The 24604-nt window shown below is 35.8% G+C and overlaps 1 protein-coding gene across 1 annotated transcript in view; it reads right to left on the bottom strand.

Annotated features, from left to right (window-relative positions):
- Positions 1-24604, bottom strand: part of ADGRV1 (adhesion G protein-coupled receptor V1) — a 543203-nt gene that overhangs the window by 466768 nt on the left and 51831 nt on the right. Inside the window, exons 11-21 of the mRNA XM_070794032.1 lie at positions 24190-24413; positions 19206-19332; positions 17958-18143; positions 17035-17215; positions 15962-16125; positions 14524-14647; positions 13259-13525; positions 5914-6040; positions 4996-5213; positions 3751-4494; positions 884-1257 (exon numbers count right to left, since the gene is read on the bottom strand). Of these exons, the coding sequence (XP_070650133.1) occupies positions 884-1257; positions 3751-4494; positions 4996-5213; positions 5914-6040; positions 13259-13525; positions 14524-14647; positions 15962-16125; positions 17035-17215; positions 17958-18143; positions 19206-19332; positions 24190-24413 (2736 nt within the window). The remainder of the gene's footprint in view (positions 1-883; positions 1258-3750; positions 4495-4995; positions 5214-5913; positions 6041-13258; positions 13526-14523; positions 14648-15961; positions 16126-17034; positions 17216-17957; positions 18144-19205; positions 19333-24189; positions 24414-24604) is intronic.

Genomic DNA, 24604 nt, shown 5'->3' with positions numbered 1-24604 from the left:
ATATTCTATTGCTGGTGTAAAAAAGAGCACGTATTGAAGATCTCTTACGACTGTCACCAAAGAGTAGGAGGGGCAATAAAACACTCCAGGGAGCCAGTAAACAATCTGAGCTACAGATGAGGCCTGTGACCTAGATATTTTTTCAAGTTCTACCCTTCAAATTTTTGTTAATTGCTTCGATTTATGTATGTACCCCTGTAAACCTAGAAGAATCAACTTGCAAAGGGAACGCCTCTCTTGTTCGCTGGCATCCTTTCACGGACACTGAGCTGTTGCTGTCACACACAACACCTGTGAGGCAGTTTCACGCGATCTCACGTTACTGAGCAGGAAACCAAGATGATTACGAATCTCTGAATGCTTGGAAAGGGCTGATAAGGATGGTAAAACTGCCTAATGAATTAAGCTGGCCAAGAGGGTGATAAGAAAGGCATTTACACCCAGCATGGAAGAACGTTGTAACTACCTAAGAATATTTCGCATGTGGGGGGAAAAATATTAAAATATATACTTTAATAAAATTTCAATTATTCACAGATGCTTTCAATATATATTATTTCATTTACTTACCTGGTAACCAGAAAGTAAATTCCATGTGGAGTACAATTATACATTTTGTGAAAGGCATTAACTCTAAGGATAATTGCTAAAGCTGCACTTGCTACCTTATTATTACTTCTCTCTCCTCATTAAGCTTCTGATTCAAACTGTGAACTTACAAGAGCAAAGACCTTATAATTTACATTTTCACCACTGTCTATAGCATACTTCTGGGTCTAGTGTCAACACTCAAGCCATCTTACCAAATGAAAGAGAGTCCACTCCCAAACAAATCCACATGATGAACTTTTTCACTCTGAAATTCACCAAGCTCACTACTTACCTCGGGTATACAGGCTCCTGTGAAACCAAACAAGCCATTGGCATTGTCACTTTTTTGTATTACCAATCTTGCTGTAGTATTCTCTTCGGAAAGGCGAGCTCCTCCATATACAGAAACTAGCTTAAGAATGAATAATTCTTCTCCTTCCTCTTCATTGTCATCTCTTGCAGAAATAATGAATGATTTGTTAGTTTCTCCCTCTCTGAATTCCAGATATCCAGAAACAGGATGCAAATCACTCTTGGCTGGCATGGCGTGAAGTTCATAAATTTCTTCAAGGGTCAATTTCCGCTCATAGGATCTCACATCCTGCATCAGGCCTGTAAATCTGTCGTTGCCATTCACTCCAGCCCCAATTCTCAACGTTCCTGGACCTGAAATTAGAAATGGGTTTAAATGCTACAATAACCACAATTGTACTGTCCTAAATGACAAGTGTGATTCAGAAAGTGAAATGATTTTATTAAAAGGTCTTATTAGCTAAGCAAAGCTTTTGCATAACTAGAACACAAATAAAGGCTATTTTCTGTCAATATTATAATGAAAAATGAATCAGGAATCACTGGGATTTAAGACATTTTGTACCAAAGGATATGTTGTACATGTGCATGTATGTGTATATACAAATGTATGTGCATATATTAAGACAGACATTTCTTCCAGGAAATTAAAAAATTTCCTTGCACATCTAAGAATGGAATGATTCAACTCAGTCACAATTTTAAAACTTTAGTATTACTGTTCTTTGAGAACTTCAACTCTTGGTCTGTTAAAAAGTTATCTTGAGTTAAAGTTGTGAGAATTCAGCAAAAGAAATTCTTATGGACTAAATATAACTTTTTACCCAAACAATCAATGCAATAAATGCAGAAAAAGAAATATCCCTTTCTAGGAACTACAATTATATGAGTCTCGGGGACTTTTTCATGATAATAACAACATGCAGCTTAACTACATTACTACGTAGCAATAATAAACCCTTTCAAGAATTCAACAATTCTTATTTCTTTACTTATTCCCTCTAATAACTCAACTAAAATATTTATGGAAGATGAGAGTTTGGCAGTGATTTGGGATTGCCTCCATGCCTTCTCCAGTGGTTCTGGACTGACTGAAACAGTGAAATGTCTACAACAGACAAAAATATAGATGAACTTCACACACACCATTGGACATACCTCAGACACTCAAGTGTACACACTGCTCAATCCTATTTATATAAATTTTAAAAACTAATGTTAGGCTCTTAGAAATGGCAATAGTAGCTGCTGGGCATGGTGGTGAGTCAATGACTAGCAAAGAGAAAATGAGAGGGTTTCTGGAAAAAAATATCTTGATGTGGGGACTGGTTATATGGAGTGCTGAAACTGATTCATTTAAAAATTTTAAAAAATTCATGTATCTGTACACTTATGTGTACTTTTATATATTTTATAATAAACATATAATACCCTGCATTTCATTCATAACCTAAATATATATATACACACTTTCTCCACTTTAAGTTACAAATTACATCAACAATGTAAGTTCCTTGCAGCAAGCTACACAGAGAAAAGAAACACCAGGTCTTACTTTCCCGTCTTTCCCATTCTCATTCTACCACCATGTGATGACCCAAAAAAATCAATGTTAACAAACATGTCTATATTCACAATCAAACGACAAAATTTAATGCCACAGAGCACTGTAAGCATAGTTCTTGAGGTTGAAATCAGCAGTGTGTATATGTTTTCTTTTGCCCATCTTCTTTTCCACTAGGAAAGAAAAAATACAACCAGATAGCTAATGCAGGAGGTTTCAGAAGGAAAGATAATCTGTTAAGATATCATACAAGCTCTGTTCTATTTTCCCATTGGGAAAAAAAAAAAAAAAAAACAGAACCAAATCACAGGATAGAGGGGCTGGGAGGGAATTGTGATTATAATAGAGATAAGTGATGTTTGGGAAGAAACATGCACACAAGTGTGTTTCTCAAGGAAACAGCATACTGTGGTCCAGCTTAAAGACAACAAAAATCCTCTCTATAAAGCACACCACAGAATTCACCACTTTAAAGCCTGTTACTTGAAACCTCTGTAATTGCTAGATTGCTTAATATAAGTTTCTTTTGACTCCTCTTTAATCGTATCTCCAGCATACTCTACTTCCAGAAATACTGAGCTGGTAGCAGTTTCCCCAGATTCAATATTCTATTTCACATTTCCATACCTTTGTTCTTTTCTCTATCTGGAATATCATGCCCAACTCTCCTACGACCACAGGAGGAATAAATGTTTCTTTCTACTTGGTAATTTTTTTTCTTTCTTCTTACCATGTGTTAGAGTGATCTGTTTGCATACCTTTCTCCCAGAGCCTATTTCAGCTACCTTCAAAGGTGGAGTCTCTGCCCAATTCATTTCTACAGTACCCAGCACAAAACTTATGGTCTTGGTAGACACACAGTTTTATTTAAAGAAATTATAAACCAAACACCAAGCAGATTTTTAAACACTAGCTAGGCCTTTTTTTTTTTTTTTTTGATTTAAGGAAAATCACTTTACAGAATTTTGTTGTTTTCTGTCAAACACCAACATGAATCAGCCACAGGTATACATATATTCCCTCTCTTTTGAACCTCCCTCCCCTCTCTCTCCCTACCCCACCCCTCTAGGTTGATACAGAGCCCCTGTTTGAGTTTCCTGAGACATACAGCAAATTCCCATTAGCTACCTATTTCACATACGGTAACATAAGTTTCCATGTTACTCTCTCCATACATCTCACCCTCTCCTCCCCTCTTCCCAGAAATACCTGCGAGGCTTTTAAGAAGTCAAAATTTTTCAAAACTCAAAATTCAGGGTCCTAATTGTGGAGATGACACTCACCATCAGTAATGGCCTCTCCTTTCAGACTCTTGATTCCTCTGGGCATTGCATTTCCATCAAGGTAGAATTCAATTATACCATCATCCAGGACAATTAGAAGATGCAGCCAAACATTTTCTTCCAAATATTTCATGACAGTGGTCTTGGCAACATATGTAGCATTGGAACCCAGAGTTTTGTAATGGAGGGAAAGTGTCACGTGGGATTCATTTGTGTGAATTTTTACCCCATAGTAGATGCCTCCATTACCATCATCCTTTGCTATAACAAATCCATTCGTATTGGGATTGGGCATTACCCAAGCTGAAAATGTGAAGTTGGCAATTGAGTTGTTCCTCGAGGGATGGTATTTTGGATTAACAGTTCCAAATGCACCCTCTAGTCCACTGAAGTACAATGCATCTGTCCCACTGTGGTGACGCCTCATGTGTGGCTGCAAATGCACGGAGCTGGGAAAAATTCCAGCCAGCAAAAAATCTGTCACCGGAGGCAAACCAGCAGTGAATTCACTAGACAATATTTCCCAGCCTACTCGTACATCACCAAAGACACCCTGCTGTCTCAGAACGGTAAAGTTGGTGATATAAGACATAGCGTCTTCCGAGAGGACATCTTCTGCCACTTCTCTCTCTAGGCACTCCGGATCCAAGATGAAAACTCCAAAGGGATCATCATTGAATGGAATCATTACTGTCACCTGGAGGTTGGTTGCTGCCAGCTGGCCCCCAGGACCTGGGGACCCACCTGTAATGAAATCAGAATGAAAACTCAGAATTGAAAACACTTTCCAGTATAAAGTGAAGGCAAAAGGAATTTGTTTACCAAACTTCTCATTAAGTACTTTACTTGTTGATCAATGAACATGGTGTCACCATACAGCTTTCACCACATGTTCAAGGTATTCACTATAATTTCATTAACAACCAGCTGAAAAGAGGATATTAAATAGAAAGACTTAATTCTCATGCTTAAAACCAAAATTGATGGGGACATTATTATTTAAATTAAGGTACAAAGGCCAAGCTTTTTAAGCTACCATGAATCTGTACTTCCTATCACCTATTACTGTTTTGTTTGAGATACTCTATTTGGTGTGAGGAAAAAATTTTATTTACAAGTTTGAGAATGGAAATAAGTTTCCATCCATAAAACTTCATTAGGTGCATTTTCTACCTAGCTCTAGCTATTTCAGCATAAAATATTAAACTTCAGTGGTAAAATAAAATAGATGGGAAAACACTGCACCTGAAATGTTTACAAGCTTTAAAATATAAAACTCGTTGAATTCAGGAATTTTGTCTGGAAAAGCATGGAGAATTATTGGTTTGGCTCCTTCTCCATCCAAAAAGTTAACAGTCCCTGAAGTTTCATAGAACTCTTGTCCAGGTTGCAAAGCAGAATCATTCTGAAAGAGCTGCCAAGCCACGGAAACATTGCCGAAGTGTCCCCGGTGCCTCAAAATCCTATAAAACAAAGTACAGAAAATTATTTCTTATGAAGAATGTGGAAGTGGCAAATCCAACTCTACTGAGAACTTTCTGTATTATCTCATAAATACACTTTGTCTGTTTATCATCTTTAATATAAACCAGCCAGCCAGTTCTTACTGAGCAACCATGAAGAATCTCATGGAAAAGGACAAATGAAGTAGAACCTTAAATAATAAAGAAAAGAATGCTTAAAAATCATAACTAACAGATCCAAACTAATAGATAAATTCTAATAGATAAAATTCTATCTAGAATAGATAAATTCTTAGATAAATTCTAAGACAAATTCAATCAAAAATATTCAGATGAGAATTGACAAAAGTTCTTCAAAAGCAAAGCCCAGGGCAAGGGTAGGTACATATCACTTGAAAGAAGAAGTCCAGAAGACCATGGATAATTCAAGTCTCTGTGTTCTGATGAGGAACAAAAGTTGGGGTTAAGGAGGGTAAAAAGAATAATTTCTCTTACCATCTAAAGTGTCAAGAGTTTTTTTAACAAGTGAAAACAGCATAAAGAAGTTTATGATTTAATCAGACAACCAGCTCTGAAATTATTCCATTCATAGGCATATTTTTAAATTTTGAAAGATTAACTATGTTTCAAATTTTTGCATATGTAAAGATTTTATTTTACTTTATTCAACTTTCAATTTGCCTTATGTAAACATGCTTACCAAAATGAATTAGTCTTTCCTTCTTCAACTGCTTTGTCTATGGGCTCCAAAGCAAAAATACCATTTGGGTCGTCATTAGCTTCAATTATCACTGTAGCTATTGCATATGGATATACAACCGTATCACCTAAATTAAAAATGGAGGAGTCAAAATAACAAAAAAGTACTTAACTTACTGTTAAATTTGTATTTTTAAACTAAGAAACATCTTGTAATAAGGTTCAAATTCCAGGAGGAATTTACTCATTGAAGGTCATAAATAAATGAGAGAAAGAGATGCCTAAATAAGTTTAGTATGACTTGTCTCCGGGGAAATGTTTAATTACAGAAGAACTACTTTATTGAAAAACATACATGATATTTTTATAATAGGCATATCACTTCAATAGTTTAATCAGAAATTTAAAATATAGCTTTATCAAATTTCTAAATGTTGAGGTAGATTCATTTCGTAAAAAAATAATGAATTAAAGGATTATCCTATAAGATACATTAATTAGAATCACTGGCTTAAGTACTTCGATCTCTGCCTTCACATAGCAGAGTTTGATCTGTTCATACACAGAACAAAGCAATCTTTATGATGTTGAACATGATTTTTTTCTACTCCAATTCTTTCCACAGCCTGTTAACACTGTAACAGCCAATAAATTACGTGTCTTCTCACCAGTCCCTTGAGGTTCATAGCTTTTACTCTCCACTGCAGCTGTCACCTCTGTAACCAAAGTCGTCTTCATCTTTATTCACCTTTCATCACTCCTCGAGACCCAGCTCAAGCAACAACTCTTTTTGGGAATTTTTCCTTGAATTCCCAAGTTAAGTGCATCTCTGCTGTATTCCTACACCACTTCACACTTTGTCAATCTAACATAGTGATTATCACATTATACTAACACATACATACTGACACACACACTCACACACGTACACACACAATTCATTGTAAGTCCTTGGACAAATGCTTCTTCATCAACTTCATCTCCCAGCAGGGTGGAGGCTCAGTCACCGGTATTTATGAAAGTTTACTGAACGGATACAATTAAAACTTTGAAAATTAGATGAGGACAACACCTAAAACTAAACTTAGAGAAACGGACATGTGTGGCAAACCAGCCCATTATACGTAATTTATATACATATACAGCTGTACTTAACCATACTAGATAATTAGCCAATGAAAAAAGGAGGAAATAAAAAAGACAGACAGTAAGTTATATAAAATATCCTAATGTTACAGAGTAATAGAATAACTTAAAATATATCATAAAATCTAAAACAAGCAAGCCTAATTTTGGTAGGGTTCTGCTTTCATGCACATTTGTGATACAATATGTCACAGCAAATATTGGAAATTGGTGGTATAGCAAATAATGGAAATGAAGGGAAACAGGAAGACACAAAAGAGAGAGTCAAAGGAATCAGGAGAATGACAAACAGCACAAACAAAAATTAAGCAATCTCTATTTTTTCACCATCTTCTTTCTGAGTATTTGCATGTAAGAGGCATGAGGCACACATGCACACAGAGGGTAAGGGACAGGGCACCACAGGAACCCAGCCCAAGGTTAGAGCTTGCTCAGGGGAAGAAGGACACCTCCAACAGAGAAAATCTTGGTGCTCGATGCTGGAGTCTGAGTGGAGTGGGAGGACATCCACATGATGGAAGAGGGTTGGCCTGGAGCAGCAAGTGAGAACCCAAGTGTAGTAAGAAAGGCCATCTTGTTTTAGCAAGGAGGTAAACAAAGCAATGGAAAGTGGTTACACATAAGTATATCATGAGAAACACTGGGCTGGAAGAAGCACAAGCTGGAATCAAGATTGCCGGGAGAAATATCAATAACCTCAGATATGTAGATGACACCACCCTTATGGCAGAAAGTGAAGAGGAACTAAAAAGCCTCTTGATGAAAGTGAAAGAGGAGAGTGAAAAAGTTGGCTTAAAGCTCAACATTCAGAAAACGAAGATCATGACATCTCGTCCCATCACTTCATGGGAAATAGATGGGGAAACAGTGGCACACTTTTATTTTGGGGGGCTCCAAAATGACTGCAGATGGTGACTGCAGCCATGAAATTAAAAGACATTTACTCCTTGGAAGGAAAGTTATGACCAACCTAGATAGCATATTCAAAAGCAGAGACATTACTTTGCCAACAAAGGTCCATCTAGTCAAGGCTATGGTTTTTTCAGCGGTCATGTATGGATGTGAGAGTTGGACTGTGAAGAAAGCTCAGTGCCGAAGAATTGATGATTTTGAAGTGTAGTGTTGGAGAAGACTCTTGAGAGTCCCTTGGACTTCAAGGAGATCCAATCAGTCCATTCTGAAGGAGACCATCCCTGGGATTTCTTTGGAAGGAATGATGCTAAAGCTGAAATTCCAGTACTATGGCCACCTCATGCGAAGAGTTGGCTCCTTGGAAAAGTCTCTGATGCTGGGAGGGATTGGAGCCAGGAGGAGAAGGGGACGACAGAGGATGAGATGGCTGGATGGCATCACTGACTCAATGGACGTGAGTCTGAGTGAACTCCGGGAGTTGGTGATGGACAGGGAGGCCTGGCGTGCTGCGATTCATGGGGTCGCAAAGAGTCGGACACGACTGAGTGACTGAACTGAACTGAACTGAACAGGCCAGTATCACTGATGAACACAGATGCAAAAATCCTCAACAAAATTCTAGCAAACAGAATCCAACAACATATTAAAAAGATCATGCAATATGACCAAATGGGCTTTATCCCAGGGAGGCAAGGATTCTTCAATATTCACAAAGCAATAGTGTGATACACATTAACAAATCGAAAGATAAAAACAATATGATCATCTCAATAGATGCAGAGAAAGCCTAACAAAATTCAACACCCATTTATGATTAAAAAAAAAAATCTCCATAAAGCAGGCACAGAAGGAACACACCTCAACATAATAAAAGCCATATGTGATAAACCCACAGCAAACATTATCCTCAATGGTGAAAAATTGAAAGCATTTTCCCTAAAGTCAGGAACAAAACAAGGGTGCCCACTCTCACCACTACTATTCAACATAATTTTGGAAGTTTTAGCCACAGCAATCAGAAAAGAAAAAGAAATAAAAGGAATCCAGATTGGAAAAGAACAAGTAAAACTCTCACTGTTTGCAGATGACATGATCCTCTACATAGAAAACCCTAAAGACTCCACCATAAAATTACTAGAGCTAATCAATGAATATAGTAAGGTTGCAGGATATTAATACACAGAAACCCCTTGCATTCCTATACACTAACAATGAGAAAACAGAAAGAGAAATTAAGAAAACAATCCCATACCATTGCAATGAAAATAAAATACTTAGGAATAAATTTACCTAAAGAAACAAAAGACCTATATGTAGAAAACTATAAAACACTGATGAAAGAAATCAAAGACGACACAAATAGATGGAGAAATATACCATGTTCATGGATAGGAAGTATCAATATAGTGAAAATATACTACCATATATAAATATATGTGAAATATATTTATACATATAAATATATATGTATATATTCATATACATATAAATATAGTGAAAGTATACTTTGAGTATACTACCCAAAGCAATCTATAGATTCAATACAATCCCTATCAAGATACCAACGGTATTTTTCACAGAACTAGAACAAATAATTTCACAATTTGTATGGAAACACAAAAAAATTCAAATAGCCAAAGCAATCTTAAGAAAGAAGAATGGAACTGGAGGAATCAACCTGCCTGACTTCAGGCTATACTACAAAGCTACAGTCATCAAGACAGTATGGTACTCGCACAAATACGGAAATATAGATCAGTAGAACAAAATAGAAAGCCCAGAGATAAACCCACACACCTATGGATACCTATCTTTGACAAAGGAGGCAAAAATATACAAGGAAGAAAAGATAATGTCTTTAACAAGTGGTGCTGGACAATCTCTTTAACAAGTGGTCAACTACCTGTAAAAAATGAAACTAGAACACTTTCTAACACCATATACAAAAATAAACTCATAATGGATTAAAGATCTAATATAAGACCAGAAACTATAAAACTCCTAGAAGAAAACACAGGCAGAACACTCTGACATTAATCACAGCAGGATCCTCTATGACCCACCTTCCAGAGTAATGGACACAAAAGCAAAAATAAACAAATGGGACCTAATTAAACTTAAAAGCTTTTCCACAATGAAGGAAACTATAAGCAAGGTGAAAAGACAGCCTTCAGAATGGGAGAAAATAATATCAAATGAAGCAACTGACAAAGAATGAATCTCAAAAATATACAAGCAGCTCATGTAGCTCAGTACCAGAAAAATAAATGACCCAATCAAAAAAATGGCTAAAGAACTAAACAGACATTTCTCCAAAGAAGACATACACACGGCTAACAAACACATGAAAAGATGCTCAACCTCACTCATTATCAGAGAAATGCAAATCAAAACCACAATGAGGTACCATCTCACGCTGGTCAGAATGGCTGCTATCAAAAAGTCTACAAACAATAAATGCTGGAGAGGGTGTGGAGAAAAGGGAACCCTCTTACACTGTTGGAGGGAATGCAAACTAGTACAGCCACTATGGAGAACAGTGTGGAGATTCCTTAAAAAACTGGAGATAGAACTGCCATACGACCCAGCAATCCCACTGCTGGGCATACACACCGAGGAAAGCAGAATTGAAAGAGACACATGTACCCCAATGTGCATTACAGCACTGTTTACAATAGCCAGGACATGGAAGCAACCTAGATGTCCATCAGCAGATGAATGGATAAGAAAGTTGTGGTACATATACACAATGGAATATCACTCAACTATTAAAAATGCATTTGAGTCAATTCTAATGAAGTGGGTGAAACTGGAGTCTATCATACAGAGTGAAGTAAGTCAGAAAGAAAAACACCAATACAGTATATTAACGCATATATATGGAATTCAGAAAGATGGTAACAACAACTCTATATGTGAGACAGCAAAAGAGACACAGATATAAAGAACAGTCTTTTGGACTCTGTGGGAGAAGGTGAGGGTGGGATGATTTGAGAGAATAGCACTGAAACATGTATATTACCATATGTGAAAAAGATCACCAGTCCAAGTTTGATGCATGAAACAGGGCACTCAAAGCCAGTGTACTGGGCCAACTCAGAGGGATGGGATGGGGAGGGAGGTGGGAAAGGGGTTCAGGACAGGGGGACACATGTACACCAGTGGCTGAGTCATGTCAACGTATGGCAAAACCACCAAATATTGTAATTAGCCTCCAATTATAATAATTAATTAATTAAAAAAATAACGATAAAGGGAGCTGGATTTCTCATCACCAGAGGACAGAGGGATAAATAGGAAAACAGAGAAAACTAGAACAAGCCCTGTGATACTAGATACAATGGCCTTCAATATATACAGCTGGGTACAGAACTACAGATGTTAATGTATGTGTGTATATATTGAGGGGCTTTCCTGGAGGCTCCAAGGCAAAGAATCCACCGCCAAGGCAGAAGACATGGGTTCGATCCCTGGGTCAGGAAGCTCCCCTGAAGAAGGAAGTGGCAACCCACTCCAGTATTCTTGCCTGGGAAATCTCTTGGACAGAGGAGTCTGGCAGGCTACAGTCCATGGGGTCGCAAAGAGTCAAACACAACTTAGCGACTACACAACAACGACAAATATATATATAGGGACAGTCAAAAAGTTCATTCATGTTTTTCCGTAACTTTACAGAAAAACCTAAACAAACTTGTCAGCTCACCCAGTACACAAATGCATACAGACATACATGCATTCCCTGTCTCTGAAAGTGGGCCTAGGAGGAGAATAGCGTAAGAAGCAATTCCCACACCTAGTATTGAGGTTCTGGTTTCTAAACAGCATTCTGCACTGAAAGGAGTCAGGGCTTCTTGAAACAAATGACTGATTTCAGGGTTTTGACAGGAAAAGTACCAGATGAGTATGGAACAGCTTGCTGTGCCAGGAAGTAAGAAAATGCTCAAAGAATAATAGGAACATGTCAAAAAGACAAGAAAGTCATTTTAACAGACCACCCCTAGCCAAACCTGGGATAATCTGATCTTCAAAATAAACAATCATAGTGAAATATAACCCACTGCATTAAATAGAAATCATAAGCCCATACTGATAAATAAATGTCAATGAAAAAATTTAAAGTTTGATGAGTAACAGGACAGTTATGTAGTTCTAAAGTACTTCTCCCACAAAATTTGTATTAAAAACAAAGGAACAAAAAGTACAGTAGAGAAGCCTGGCAATCACCACCTAAATTGTGGTCAAAATAGACCTGGTAGTAAAGGGACAAAATAGAAATCTGTGCCAACAGAAGGGATGTGATGGGAACACAGAATTCTTCTACGCAATTCCTGCCAAGGATGCAAAACCTGAACCTAATAATGAGGAACATCAAACCAACCAAAATGAAGGACATTTGACAAAATAACTGCCCTGTAATTTTCCATACTATAAAGGTCACGTAAGCCAAGGAAAGACGGAGTATTTCAGACTGAAGAGATTAAAGACACACAGCAATTAAACGCAATGCATGATCTGGGAAAGGATCATTTCGCTCAAAAGGACACTAAGGGAAAACTGGAGAAATCTGAATGGGGTCTGAGGCAATGATTGTATTAATCTCCTGCTTTTAATGGTTATATTGTGGTTATGTAGGAAAATGTCTTATATATATGAAAAAACACACTTGCATAATTAGGGGTGATAGAGTATCATGTCTTCAACTTACCAGAAAAGATTAAGGAAAAAATAGCTCTGTGCACTCTTAAAAGAATAAAACAATTACCAAAAGAAGCTATAGCCCCTCTAATTTACTAAAGATAGGGGCAAAACATTCTGCTTCAGTTACAGTATAGAGAAGAGGGAAAAGTCTATCTTTCCCCCTTGCAAACTGTCACACACTGTGATTATGGCTACAGAGAATTATCAGTCAGGTGGGCTCAGTCACCTGCAGAATACAGCTTCCCAACCACTATGCCCGGTGCCCTGGTGGAGGGAAAAGTCTACAGGATAATAACGCCCTAAGTCCTTGAGTGACTAGGAAAGACTTCGGGTAGTTTCAGCTAGAAGATTTCAATTCCTCATATAATAACATAATTTTCTGTGTGTGCTATTTGTGAAAAAAGATTAAAAATAATGACATAGCGTATACCAGGTACACAAAGTTTCAACACATGTATTCTTTTACCCCTTCTCTCAAGAAATCAGTGAAACAATTTTGCTCTTGAACATTCACAGGTGACAGTGAAGTACTTAATGCCATCTTGTAAAAGAATTGAAACAACACTCTGCCATAAATATAATTTATTTACCTGTTGAGTTAAAGAGGATTATATAAAAGGGCTCATCTGTTTCTGGGATATCATCTTCCGTAATGAATACAGATATGTTCTGCTCTCTACTTCCAACTGCAAAAACGAGCATTTCTCCTTTTTCAATGGGAACAAAGTCTCCCTCTCTGGCAGTAGCCTCCCCATCCATGGTAGCATATTGGACGGTGCAGGGAACATCAACAGATCCATTTCTGAGAACTTTAAAGTCAGCAGTCTCACCTTCCCGAACCCTCACTACACGAGGCTCTAAAATATTCACAAAGAAAAGAAGGAACGTGTGAGCTTTTCTGATTCCATCTACATATTATCAGATTGCACATTTCTCCCTGCCCACCACAAGAAATGCCCTCCACTGAGTCTTTGCTGAAAGACAGCTGTGATTCCAATGCCTGCATGAGGTCTCCTCTAATTACTCTGAGTCAGTGGCTTTCCTCTTGCCTTGATTCCTACAAAATCCATTGTCTGCAACTCCCAATTTGTCAGTAAACTGTATACTATCTGGAATCCTCTGCTTACTGTTTCATAGAATTCATTTCTAAACTTGGACCATAAATTTTTTTTTGAAAATAGGCCCAGATACCTTCCACATCTTCTACAGGGTTAATAGAAGACTGAACACAGGACTAATTCATTAAGTACATGTTAACTGAAGGTTAAAACATAAATCGATAAAATTCAAGAGGTTTACGAGTTCTACAGTTGCAAATTGAACAGCCTGCAAAAAATGATTTAAGGAAGAATAAGATACCAATAAATTAGATACCAAATAAAACTAAAAGATGTCTCCAGTGGCAAAGACAGTTGTAAAGAAAGCATTCAAGTGGAAAAAATGGGGAAACCTTAATTTACATGTTAATTTATATGTCCATGAAATTAACAGTAATTATAGTAAGTAACCATTCATTAAGTACAATACACAAACCCTGAACTGTCTTCACTACTTCCCTGTGTACTGGAAGAGGTAACATGGAAGAGTGTTCATTTTTGCCAAAGGAAAGAAAATACCTTGAAATTTAAAAGAGGAAAACAAAGCTAACAAAATAGTACTTAATTTTTCCTTCAGAATCCTTAAAAATATCTGTTAAAATGTCAAAGAGATTGAATAATGGTCAAATTATGAAATCCTATTTAAACATGTATCAATTATGCTTTATTGAAAATGTTCACTTAAAACAATTATTGAAAAAAGCATCCTTACACTGTTCAAGAAAGATAAACTCACTCAAATAAGAAAGCAATACCACCTGCAAAATAAATGGGGTCATCATTTCTTCTAATCCTCAGAGTAGCAGTAGTTATATTTCCTATTTTAGCTCCTCCAGTGGCATTAAGTAGGGTAATGGTAAATTCCTCCATTTCCTCTGGAATCTTTTGGGAAAATGTTACACATGCTTTTTAGACAGGTGATCTGTACAAATAATTCCACTACATATACCTAAATTGTTTCATCTCTAAAAAAAAACCTTTATTAATAACAGTATTAACGTTCATTTCCACTTCTGAGCAGAACCACCCTAAATTATTCAAGTAAGAATCAGAACCCTTCAAAATTTTAACATGCATTCATCCAAACAGCCACCTTATTTTGACTCACTATAAAATGTAATGGAAATAGAGATATTTTTGCCTTACGCAAATTAAAAAGAGAAATACTACATAGTTTAAGATTTTTCTGTAAGAAAATGGGCTATATGTTGTTTTTAAGGAAAAATGGTGAAACAGAAAAATAACTTCTGGACACATTTAGAACAGAAATCATAATAGTAACAAAGGTTCAGTTAGCTTTCAAAGGCCCCTTATAAACTTTAAGTTTCACAGAAGTGCATCACAAAGACCTCATTCCACTGTCCTAACAAGGTGAGATTCCCCACATCTCTGAGCCTATATGCCTCCCCACGTGGACTCTGTTTAGCTTTCTCCTCATCCGTGTGACTTAGTCTTCTCCGCATCCTAAAACGGAAGAGTGTTGGAATTTTGTCTCTGGAGGCAGGAGTGTGAGGGAAAGGAGACAGGTTTCCATACCTATTTGAAGTGCAATTCCCCTCAGAAAGGTCCATTCCATTATTACTAAGTTTTTTCTCTGCGTTACGCTGAGTCCACCATCCACCTGGACCAATGTCCTGCAAGTACACCCTAGTGTACTCTGTAGACAGCACTCTCATTCTCAAAGGGCCTTGAGTACAAACCGAGCGCTTGACAACCTCTCTCACAGCGTGAATCTCTAATATTTGACACCTACGCAGTGTCACCAGCGACTATCAATCAGTTCTAAAAGTTAAAAATGCCCGTAGGGGAACCAAAAATAACATTTCTACTTTGATTTGTGTGTGTGTGTGCGCTCAGTCACTCGGTCATGTCCGACTCTCTGTGACCTCACGAACTATCGCCCACCAGCCTCCTCTGCCCATGGGATTTTGCCAGCAAGAACACGGGAGAGGGTGTCATTTACCACTCCAGGGGATCTTCCCGATCCAGGAATCAAACTGGCATCTCTGGCATCTCCTGCATTGGTTGGCAGATTCTTTACCACTGAGCCACCTAGAAATCACTTTGGTTTATAGTTAAGACATTATACCTGAGTTCTTTATCACATACTCTCATGGCAAAGTATTACCAGATGTTTAATATTCAATAAAAAAATAACTATTAAACAACAGTAAGAGTTAAACATGTAACATTTACCTCATCTGGAAGGGAGTAAATGGTGATATTTTTTAAAAATTCCTGGTCTCCAAAGAAAATAGTTCCTCGGACAGGAAACACATCGTGTGTAAAATCTGGACTAACAACCCATGATACATTAACATCACCAAAGTTGCCTCGATTTCTTATCACACCATAAACAGCTGTGAAATACAAATGGGTACAACACACATGATCACATATTAAACAATTTTAAAATGATGAGTAAAGAAAGTGGTCAAAGAGAAGTAAAAATAAGCCCCCTTTTTAATAAAAATCAATCATTTGCTTAGCCCAGCCTCAAGGTATATATAAATTAACCCAGTCTTTCCTCTATAGCCATACAATTGATAAAATTAACGGACTCAATCTTTGCTACCACAGTCTGAGATCTTAAAAGTCACTCAGCACAGGGAACAGAATGGTGTCTAGGTACATCTATCACAAAGTCCTATAAGGGTATTTGGTAAAGACAGTCAGAGAAAGCTGCACACTCAGAAACGATTTTCTTATCCAGACAGACATGGCTCTAAAGATAAATTACGTCTCATTTCACGCCACTGCAAGAGTTCCCCAGATGTAACTCTCAGTTTCACAGCTTTTCCTATTTGACTCAACCCATTCTTTTGAATGCTTGAGTTCTACTGCATTTGGTCAATGGAAATCAAAATATAACTGTAATGTGTGTGTTAGCCACTCAATCGTATCTGACTCTTTGTGACCCCATGAACTATAGCCCACCAGGCTCCTCTGTCCATGGAATTCTTCAGGCAAGAATAATGGAGTGGGTAGCCATTCCCTTCTCCAGAGGATCTTCCCAACCCAGGGACTGAACCAGGTCTCCTGCACTGCAGACAGATTCTTTACCATCTGAGCCACCATCATCATAATACTGCATAAGAAATAAAAATTACAATCTTAAATATGATTTTTAAAACACTAATTTCTACACCATGTGTAATTTAAAGCAGCTGGACAACTAAAAATAACTATCTACTAAAGAAATAAATTTAAAAACACCAAATTTTTTCTTCAGTAAAGAGTAATGGAATATAAGGAGTAGAATACATTACCACTATAGATATTGTCTCCTTTACTTTCATTTATCGTAACAATTAGATCATCAGAAACAAATTCTATAATCCCATGAGGATCATCATTTTTTAGAATTGTTATGTTGACAACTGTAGCACTTCCCAACTTGCTTTCCCGTTCACCGTGGCTGGTGAGGACCACCCAATAACGTTCATCCAACTAAAGTGAGCATGTCAAATTAGGAAAAATAAAAAGTTGAAATTTTCAGAGCAAATAAAAATATATATTCAAAAATATTAATACCATCAATTTTTCACAACGATGCACTCACTGAAAAAAACAAAGCTGATTTTTTTTAATTTTTAACATTTTTCCATCAATTAAGAGAGATATCAGGTATAAATATACATTATTCAAAAACGGAAAAGACAAATCACGTTACTACATTAAAATAGTAAGGAGACTGGATCTTATAATGATGTTCCAGTCATTTAAACTAATAAAATTAAATTAATTTAAAAGTTACATATGCAATGATGTACATACATAACGGAACAATATCTGGTTCTCTTAATATATTTAAAACTTAAATTTATTTTCTTTAAAAGAGTAATTTTACAGAAAAATTTCTTCAGTTTGAAACCACATCCTGAAAGTTCAGTCAATACAGATTATATAAAACAATGTTTAACATATATAAAGCTAAAAGGAGACGAAAACTCATAAGTTTCAGATTGGGCTATCATTTTATGTAAGAATGGACAATTCAAATTGGTATGACTCTTACTTTGCTTTTGAAGCTTGTTTTTTAGTTTCCAAACATAAGTATACTTCTCTTTATCTTTTCTTGCCTGCTTCCTTTCCTGTATTTCCTTGCCAACATTCAAACTATTTATGTTCATAACATAGTAGATATTATCAACTTTCCACAAAGGCACAAGAAAAAAATAAAATCCCATACCTCTGGTATCCCATCCAATCTTGACAGCAAGGTGATTACAATCTCCCTTTCCCCAGGTTTAAATTCCAGTACTCCTGTGTTGCCATAGAATTCATTGCTATCTCTTGGCTCTATTCGATAGTGTAGAAACTGCTTAACCAGTGCTCCCCTATATCGGATGATGTGGAGCTCTACAGATTCTCCTTCCTTAAAAAAAATTTCACAAAATTCAAAAAGATACATGCACCCCCATGTTCATGGAAGTATTATTTATAACTGCTAAGATAAAAGAGCAACATAAGTGTCCATCAACAGATGAATGGTAAAGATGTGATGTGTGTGTGTGTGTGTGTGTGTGTGTGTGTGTGTGTGTGTGAATGAATACTACTCAGTCATCAAAAAGAAAGAAATTTTGCCATTTGCCAAATGGCTTCCCTGGTGGCTCAGATGGTAAAGAATCTGCCTGCAATGCAGGAGACCCAGGTTCGACCCCTGGGTTGAGAAGATCCCCTGGACAAGGGAATGGCAACCCACTCCAGTATTCTTGCCTGGAAAATCCCATGGACAGAGGAGCCTGGCAGGCTACAGGCCACGGGGTCACAAAGAGTGGGACACAACTGAGCAACCAACACACAACGTGAATGGGCATAGAGGGCATTATGCTAAGTGAAGTAAGTCAGACAGAAAGACAAATAATGTACGATATCACGTAAACGTGGAATCTAAAAATACAACAAACTAGCGAATATAACAAAAAAGAAGCAGGTTCATATACAGAGAACTAGCGGTTACTAGTGGAGTGAGGGCAATAGAGGGGTCGGGATAGGGGGTAAAAACTACTGGCTATAAGAGAGGCTCAAGGACAAAGTGTACAGCGTGGGGAATATAGACGAGATTGCGCAATAGTGTAAATGGAAAGTACTTTTTCAAAACTGCATTAAAAAAAAATAATCCCACACTCTGAATTCAGACTGAACAGGTTTGCATCACAACTTTAAGCAATTTGTGTAAGGCTCAGCTAGAAGTGCCAATGTGTCTCTTTCACACTGAAATATAGCACAGACTGCTTAGAACAGTGACTAGAACATAACAGATCCTAATTACATGTTATCTATATGATGATACCAATAATAATGATGATGACTATGTTCCTGCCAGTAAAGTACCATATAAAGGATAGGGAAAAAAGTCAACAGAAGTTCAAATCCTTTGAAATTTCTCTTCTGAGGTTGTGAGTACAGAACAGATTGAAGTCTCTTTCATACTTACTTTTATAATATAGGGTCCTCTGGAAGCAGGAGAAAATTCAAAAACTCCCCCAGGATCATCATTTTCCAAAATAATTAGGTCACGGCTCGTATATCCAGATTTCAGCACTTGGTTTTCCACACTGACCCTGGAGAAAACAGTGAGGGGAAAGGTATCCACTAACTATAGACTTACTTCTGAATTTGAAGTCTTACTTACAATATTTATAACACTTTCAGATAATGGATATGAAGGTTATTAGAAGTTAAAACTTAAACTAAATTTAAGTATATTAAAATCACATAAGATCAAAACAGTGTCACTGATAACACTTATGGGAGAACTCCTCTTTCTGAATTCATTATATCTTTTATATTTGATTGAAAACAAACACTGCATATATATATTAAAAATACAGTAATTGAAAGTTTAAATATATTTTATAAAGTAGTATCAAATTTATAGACTTGTTTCCAGTTTTAGAGAAATTTAACTTGTAATACATAGTTTTAAAGTAATTTAAATAAAATTCCTTAAATTTTACATACACTTGAATTTGTTTTTTAAAAACTCATTACATAAGATTATACTAATTGAATACAAGTTGGATAACTGCTTGGACTAAAGCAAGACACATTGACCAAAAAATAAAGTTGTGATTAGATTTTAGAAATATTTCATGACCTTCAGTATGATTCTGTTCACCCTGACTTTAACCTTATGCTTTTTCTTTTATTATAAAAGAAATATTATAAATAATAAATATAAATAGATAATATTTCTTTTATAGTAAAAGAAGAAGTAGGACATCACGAAAAATGGAATGGAATGGATCTGAAATATATGATATGCTATAGCAATTCCTATACAAATCTCAAAAGAATATATTAAAACAAGATGCTTTTTTTATTTCTGGTTTTTATGTTCAATCTATAATTAAAATGATCAAAGGGACTAGAACTGTAAGGCTCTGAGGGTTTAAAAGCCAGCATACTCTGAGAATTCTCAGTCCCACAAGCTCTTCTAAACCTTTCCAAATGTCACGTTCTATTGAATCAAAAAGTACCCTGATCAAACCTCAAAATTACAATGCAGCCACAATTAATATGTAGAAAGAACAGCACACTTCCTGTGTAACAGAGAATCTGAATTAACATCCTTCCCCAGTTTTTGGAAATCTGCCAACCAATACCTAGCATACTAGTGGCCACAGAAGATATAATCAAAATAATAAGGCAGTTAGGCTTTTTCTATTATTATTATTATTTTCATAGTAAACTTGCCCATATTTCATTTAAATGAATATTTTTATTAATTAAAACTTCCTATGTCCATATAAGCTGAGACAAAAACAGGATCAGAATGAATATAAAAATCCATTCTGAGCATTAAACAAATGAACTTATTTTTAAGCTTTCTTAAAAAAAGCTACCCTTTTGGAAAAAAGGCAAAGTTTTGAAAAGTTCTTTACACAACAACAAAGAGAATGCAGGCAAGAAACTGCTTAAACGCACTCAAAAATCAATGGAAGAAATGAGCGCTCTGCTTCTGAATTCTTTGTGAAACAACCACAAGATTCATAAAAGCTGTTAAGTAAGAATGGCACAAGCAAAGGACACTAATTGTTTTCTTGGTTATACATACACTATCAGGAAAGCTAAAATTTTTAAGTTCTTCAAAATATGTAATTACATAAATCCTCAAAATTTTTATCAGCTATCTTAATAGTATTCATAATTTAAAACTAACACACACACACACAAAACCTTCAGCTAAGCTTATCATTAGAAGATAAATGGACACACAAAGCATGTACAAGCAGGTGGACAAGCGAACTTTCCCAGGGCTGGCAGTCATGCAGAACCGAAGCCTTGTCCAAAACACTGGCATGCAAAAACAAAATGTTGAATCACCGCAAACCAGACATTCTTCGGTACACTTACCCAAAGAACACGACAAACCTTTCGGTTTCTACCCTGTCAACCAACACAGAAGACAGTGTGTGTGGGGCAGGGGAGAGGGGGAAGGGAGACAGTATTTGCCAAAACTTCACTAATGCTGCTAGAAATGGGAATGGCAGGGTAAAAATAAAGCTCAAGAAAGCCTTTCTTTTCTGCCCCTGCCCCCGCCCCCCCCCCCCCCGCACGAGCTGGTCATATTCACTTGAAGGGAACTCCGCACACTGGGTTCTTTGCTATTCACAAATGCCAGCAAGAGGTTCGGCAGTTCCCACTTAGGGAAGATGACCCCACGGCCAGCCAGCATGTCAAGACCCATTGAAGACATTCCTTTCCAGGCCCGCTCCAAGGCGCTAGAGCCTGCCAAGCACTGTGCGTGCTCACAAAACCCCAGCAGCTGAGCAAATTTCATTCAGCCTGACTTATAATTACTTAGTAGTTTTAATTAGGTTTCAAAAAAAAATAATAAAAAACCCACAGCCTCAGATCTGAAGCCAGTTATTCTTGGAAAGAATAAAAAGTCTTATCAGCAGAGAAATATATACCTTTCATCGGTTGCACAGGAATATACTTAAGAAAGCAAAAGATATCACTGTATCTTCTAATTATGACAAATATTACTTAAATATAACTTTCTATCAGGAAATATAAACACTTTTTCAGGTTTCCAATGTGCTGCATTTTTAAACAGCCTTGAGAAACATGTCAGAGTATATAGTCCCTAGTGTTTCACTTTTCAAGTCAAATAATACCATAAATAAGGAGTTATATATTCTACATATGTCTCAAATTTTCCTGAAATTAACTGGCATAATAAAGTTGTTTCTGATCTGGAGAGAACTTAAAAATATTTTTAATTAGTATGGTATTAAAAGCATCATAAATCATTCAGTACTAGGGCAACTTTTATCTCTATTTAACAGAAATATACCAAATTTCCATTTGAATTTTACATTAAAAGAAAATCACAAATGATATCAGAATAAAGTGTTTTCTTGCAATATTTTCTACAAAAGTTTTTTTTTTTTAATTGAAGTACTGCATATAAATGATAAAAAATTCAAATAGTTCAAAAGAGTATATTTCTTGCAATATTTTACTGTAACTTACTATAATCACACTAGCATTCATTCATTCTTTTAGTTTTGTTAAAAATTTGCAAAATTGAGATGGAGGTTTTGACAAAATACCTTATTTTAATTGTGGATTTGATTGTCACATTTATTTTAATATGTCTTAGAATACTGATTTGTAATTTGCTCACGCACATGTAGATAATACAAGTATGTGCTAGTTACTAATTGAGCTAAAAAAATTTAGTATGAATTTGAAGTAATTTATTCCAGTTGAAAGAGGAATCAATAACTTCTGAAATTCTCTACCCTGTGGTTTATACTTTCTTGCATACTACTTTAACCCACAGGAAAGAGAGAGAGAAAAAAATACTTTAAAATTCTATTTAGTTAATTTCAAAGATTTATATAAGGTTAAAAATGACTATTTTGAAAGAATATGAAGAGTAGTCACTTATGAACTTGCTACACATTTAGTTCAGAGTTGAAACTCTCAAATGAATTAACAAAGTCTCTACAGATTATTGCCGCTTTGGTTTATAACTGCTGTTCATTTTTCTTTAGTTTCTTTTTAAGACAGGCCATTGATTTAATAAGCACTCAAATCTAACTTAAACAAAAAAAGGATATAAGTGAAAAAATAATAATTTTCAGTTTACATTTCATTACATTTCACTAATTTTTTATCATATGAAATATCTTTCCAAAACATTTAATGTAAAATATTTATTAAAACTGTAAGTATTTAGACTCTGTGTGTGTGTGTCTCTATGTATATGCATGCACACAGTATTTGGTTTTTGCTTTTTTGGGTTTCTTTGTTTGCCTATTTTGCTGTTGTTTTGTTTTAATTTTTATTTTAAAAAAAGAAACAACGTGGTTATGAAAGCAAACAAAATGAACAGCAGACATTCAACAGATTAGTTCCCTATATTCTGAATTTTTTCCTTTCATATAAAAATAAAAACTACTCATAAGGTTTATTAAATGTGTTTGTATTTATATAATACTATAAGAGTCTGAAAGCAAAATGTGGAGAGGATCAGGGGTTACATAAAATGATTATTACTACTTCAGTTCAGTTCAGTTCAGTCGCTCAGTCGTGTCTGACTCTTTGCGACCCCATGAATCGCAGCACACCAAAGTCCTGATTAAAATAGTGCAAAATAACACCTATTGAATCACTGAATTCATCTATGAATTTTATTGTTTCTAAAACGAAAATTTTGCAAAGTCCTCAAATCACACATTAGCCTTAATATGTATCAACTTTAATTTAGAGATCTATGGTAGATAAGCTGGTTTTAATTTTAACTCAATTAAAACCACTTAAGCAAAATATTTTTTTATTTTTGGAATTTCATGAATTACTGAAAAATTCTCTTTGAGAGATCCTGATATTTCCCTGATCTAAATCACTTACTTGAGAAATGTTAAGTAAATCCTCACTATTACTTAAAAATACCCCTTAAATGTGTATTATTTTTTTATTCTTTGGAAAAAAAGTATTATTTAATATTTAAATTCCATATAAAAAAGAGAATTTCATTATATGAATATTAACACTTTCTTTTTACTCACTCAAAAGTTTTAATCCTACTTGATAAAAATGAAGCCAGCAGAGCTATTTGCCTAACCTAACATTTTGCATTTATTGCTGCCTATTTTTTGAATATAGCAACATATTAGCTATGCTTAAGATGTACCTAATACCTTAAATTCTCAATGTAATGTTTCTTCACAAAAATATCAGCATAACAGTTCACTATATCATAATATTTATGATCTAACCAAAAGCCATCATAAAACAGCAGTAAAGTCAGGTCAGCAGAGCATTATCTACTTAATTTTTTCTTTTTACTTTACATGGAAAAAGAATTATTCTCCATAATTTACCTGAAGAAAAGAAATAAAATTATTTCAGAGAACATGAACATATACATGTCACTGAACGCTACCTCAATGCGCTATTACCTGTCTACAGAAAGTGTTACTGTCTCATTCATTTCTGGTATGTCATCAGCTTTGACAGTAATGTTGATTGTTGTGTCACTCTGCCCAGATAAAAACACAACAGAGCCATTAAAGGGTCCTATATCGTCCAGGGTCACTGCTTTTGAATTAAAGCCAGAGGGCTTCAAACTCCAGTAGACAGTAGCCTGGCCGTCAGTTCCATCCCGATGTAAGGGAATGCATACCTTATAAAGAGAAAAAAACAGAACAAGTTCTTCTGAAATACATGCTCACAAACTACCTAAGCTTTTCAGTCAGTATAGACACACGCTAAATGAATGTTTAGGCACTCTGCATAGAGAAGCGAACAATTAAAATGCTATTAAAAGCACAACTGAACAAGCTTCTTTCTACACATGACAATTATAAGATTTAA

Source organism: Bos indicus, chromosome 7, assembly GCF_029378745.1.
Source record: "Bos indicus isolate NIAB-ARS_2022 breed Sahiwal x Tharparkar chromosome 7, NIAB-ARS_B.indTharparkar_mat_pri_1.0, whole genome shotgun sequence".
In the NCBI taxonomy this organism is placed as follows: domain Eukaryota; kingdom Metazoa; phylum Chordata; class Mammalia; order Artiodactyla; family Bovidae; genus Bos; species Bos indicus.
The sequence above is the reverse complement of the archived record's forward strand: the minus strand, read 5'-3'. Positions and strand labels throughout refer to the sequence as shown.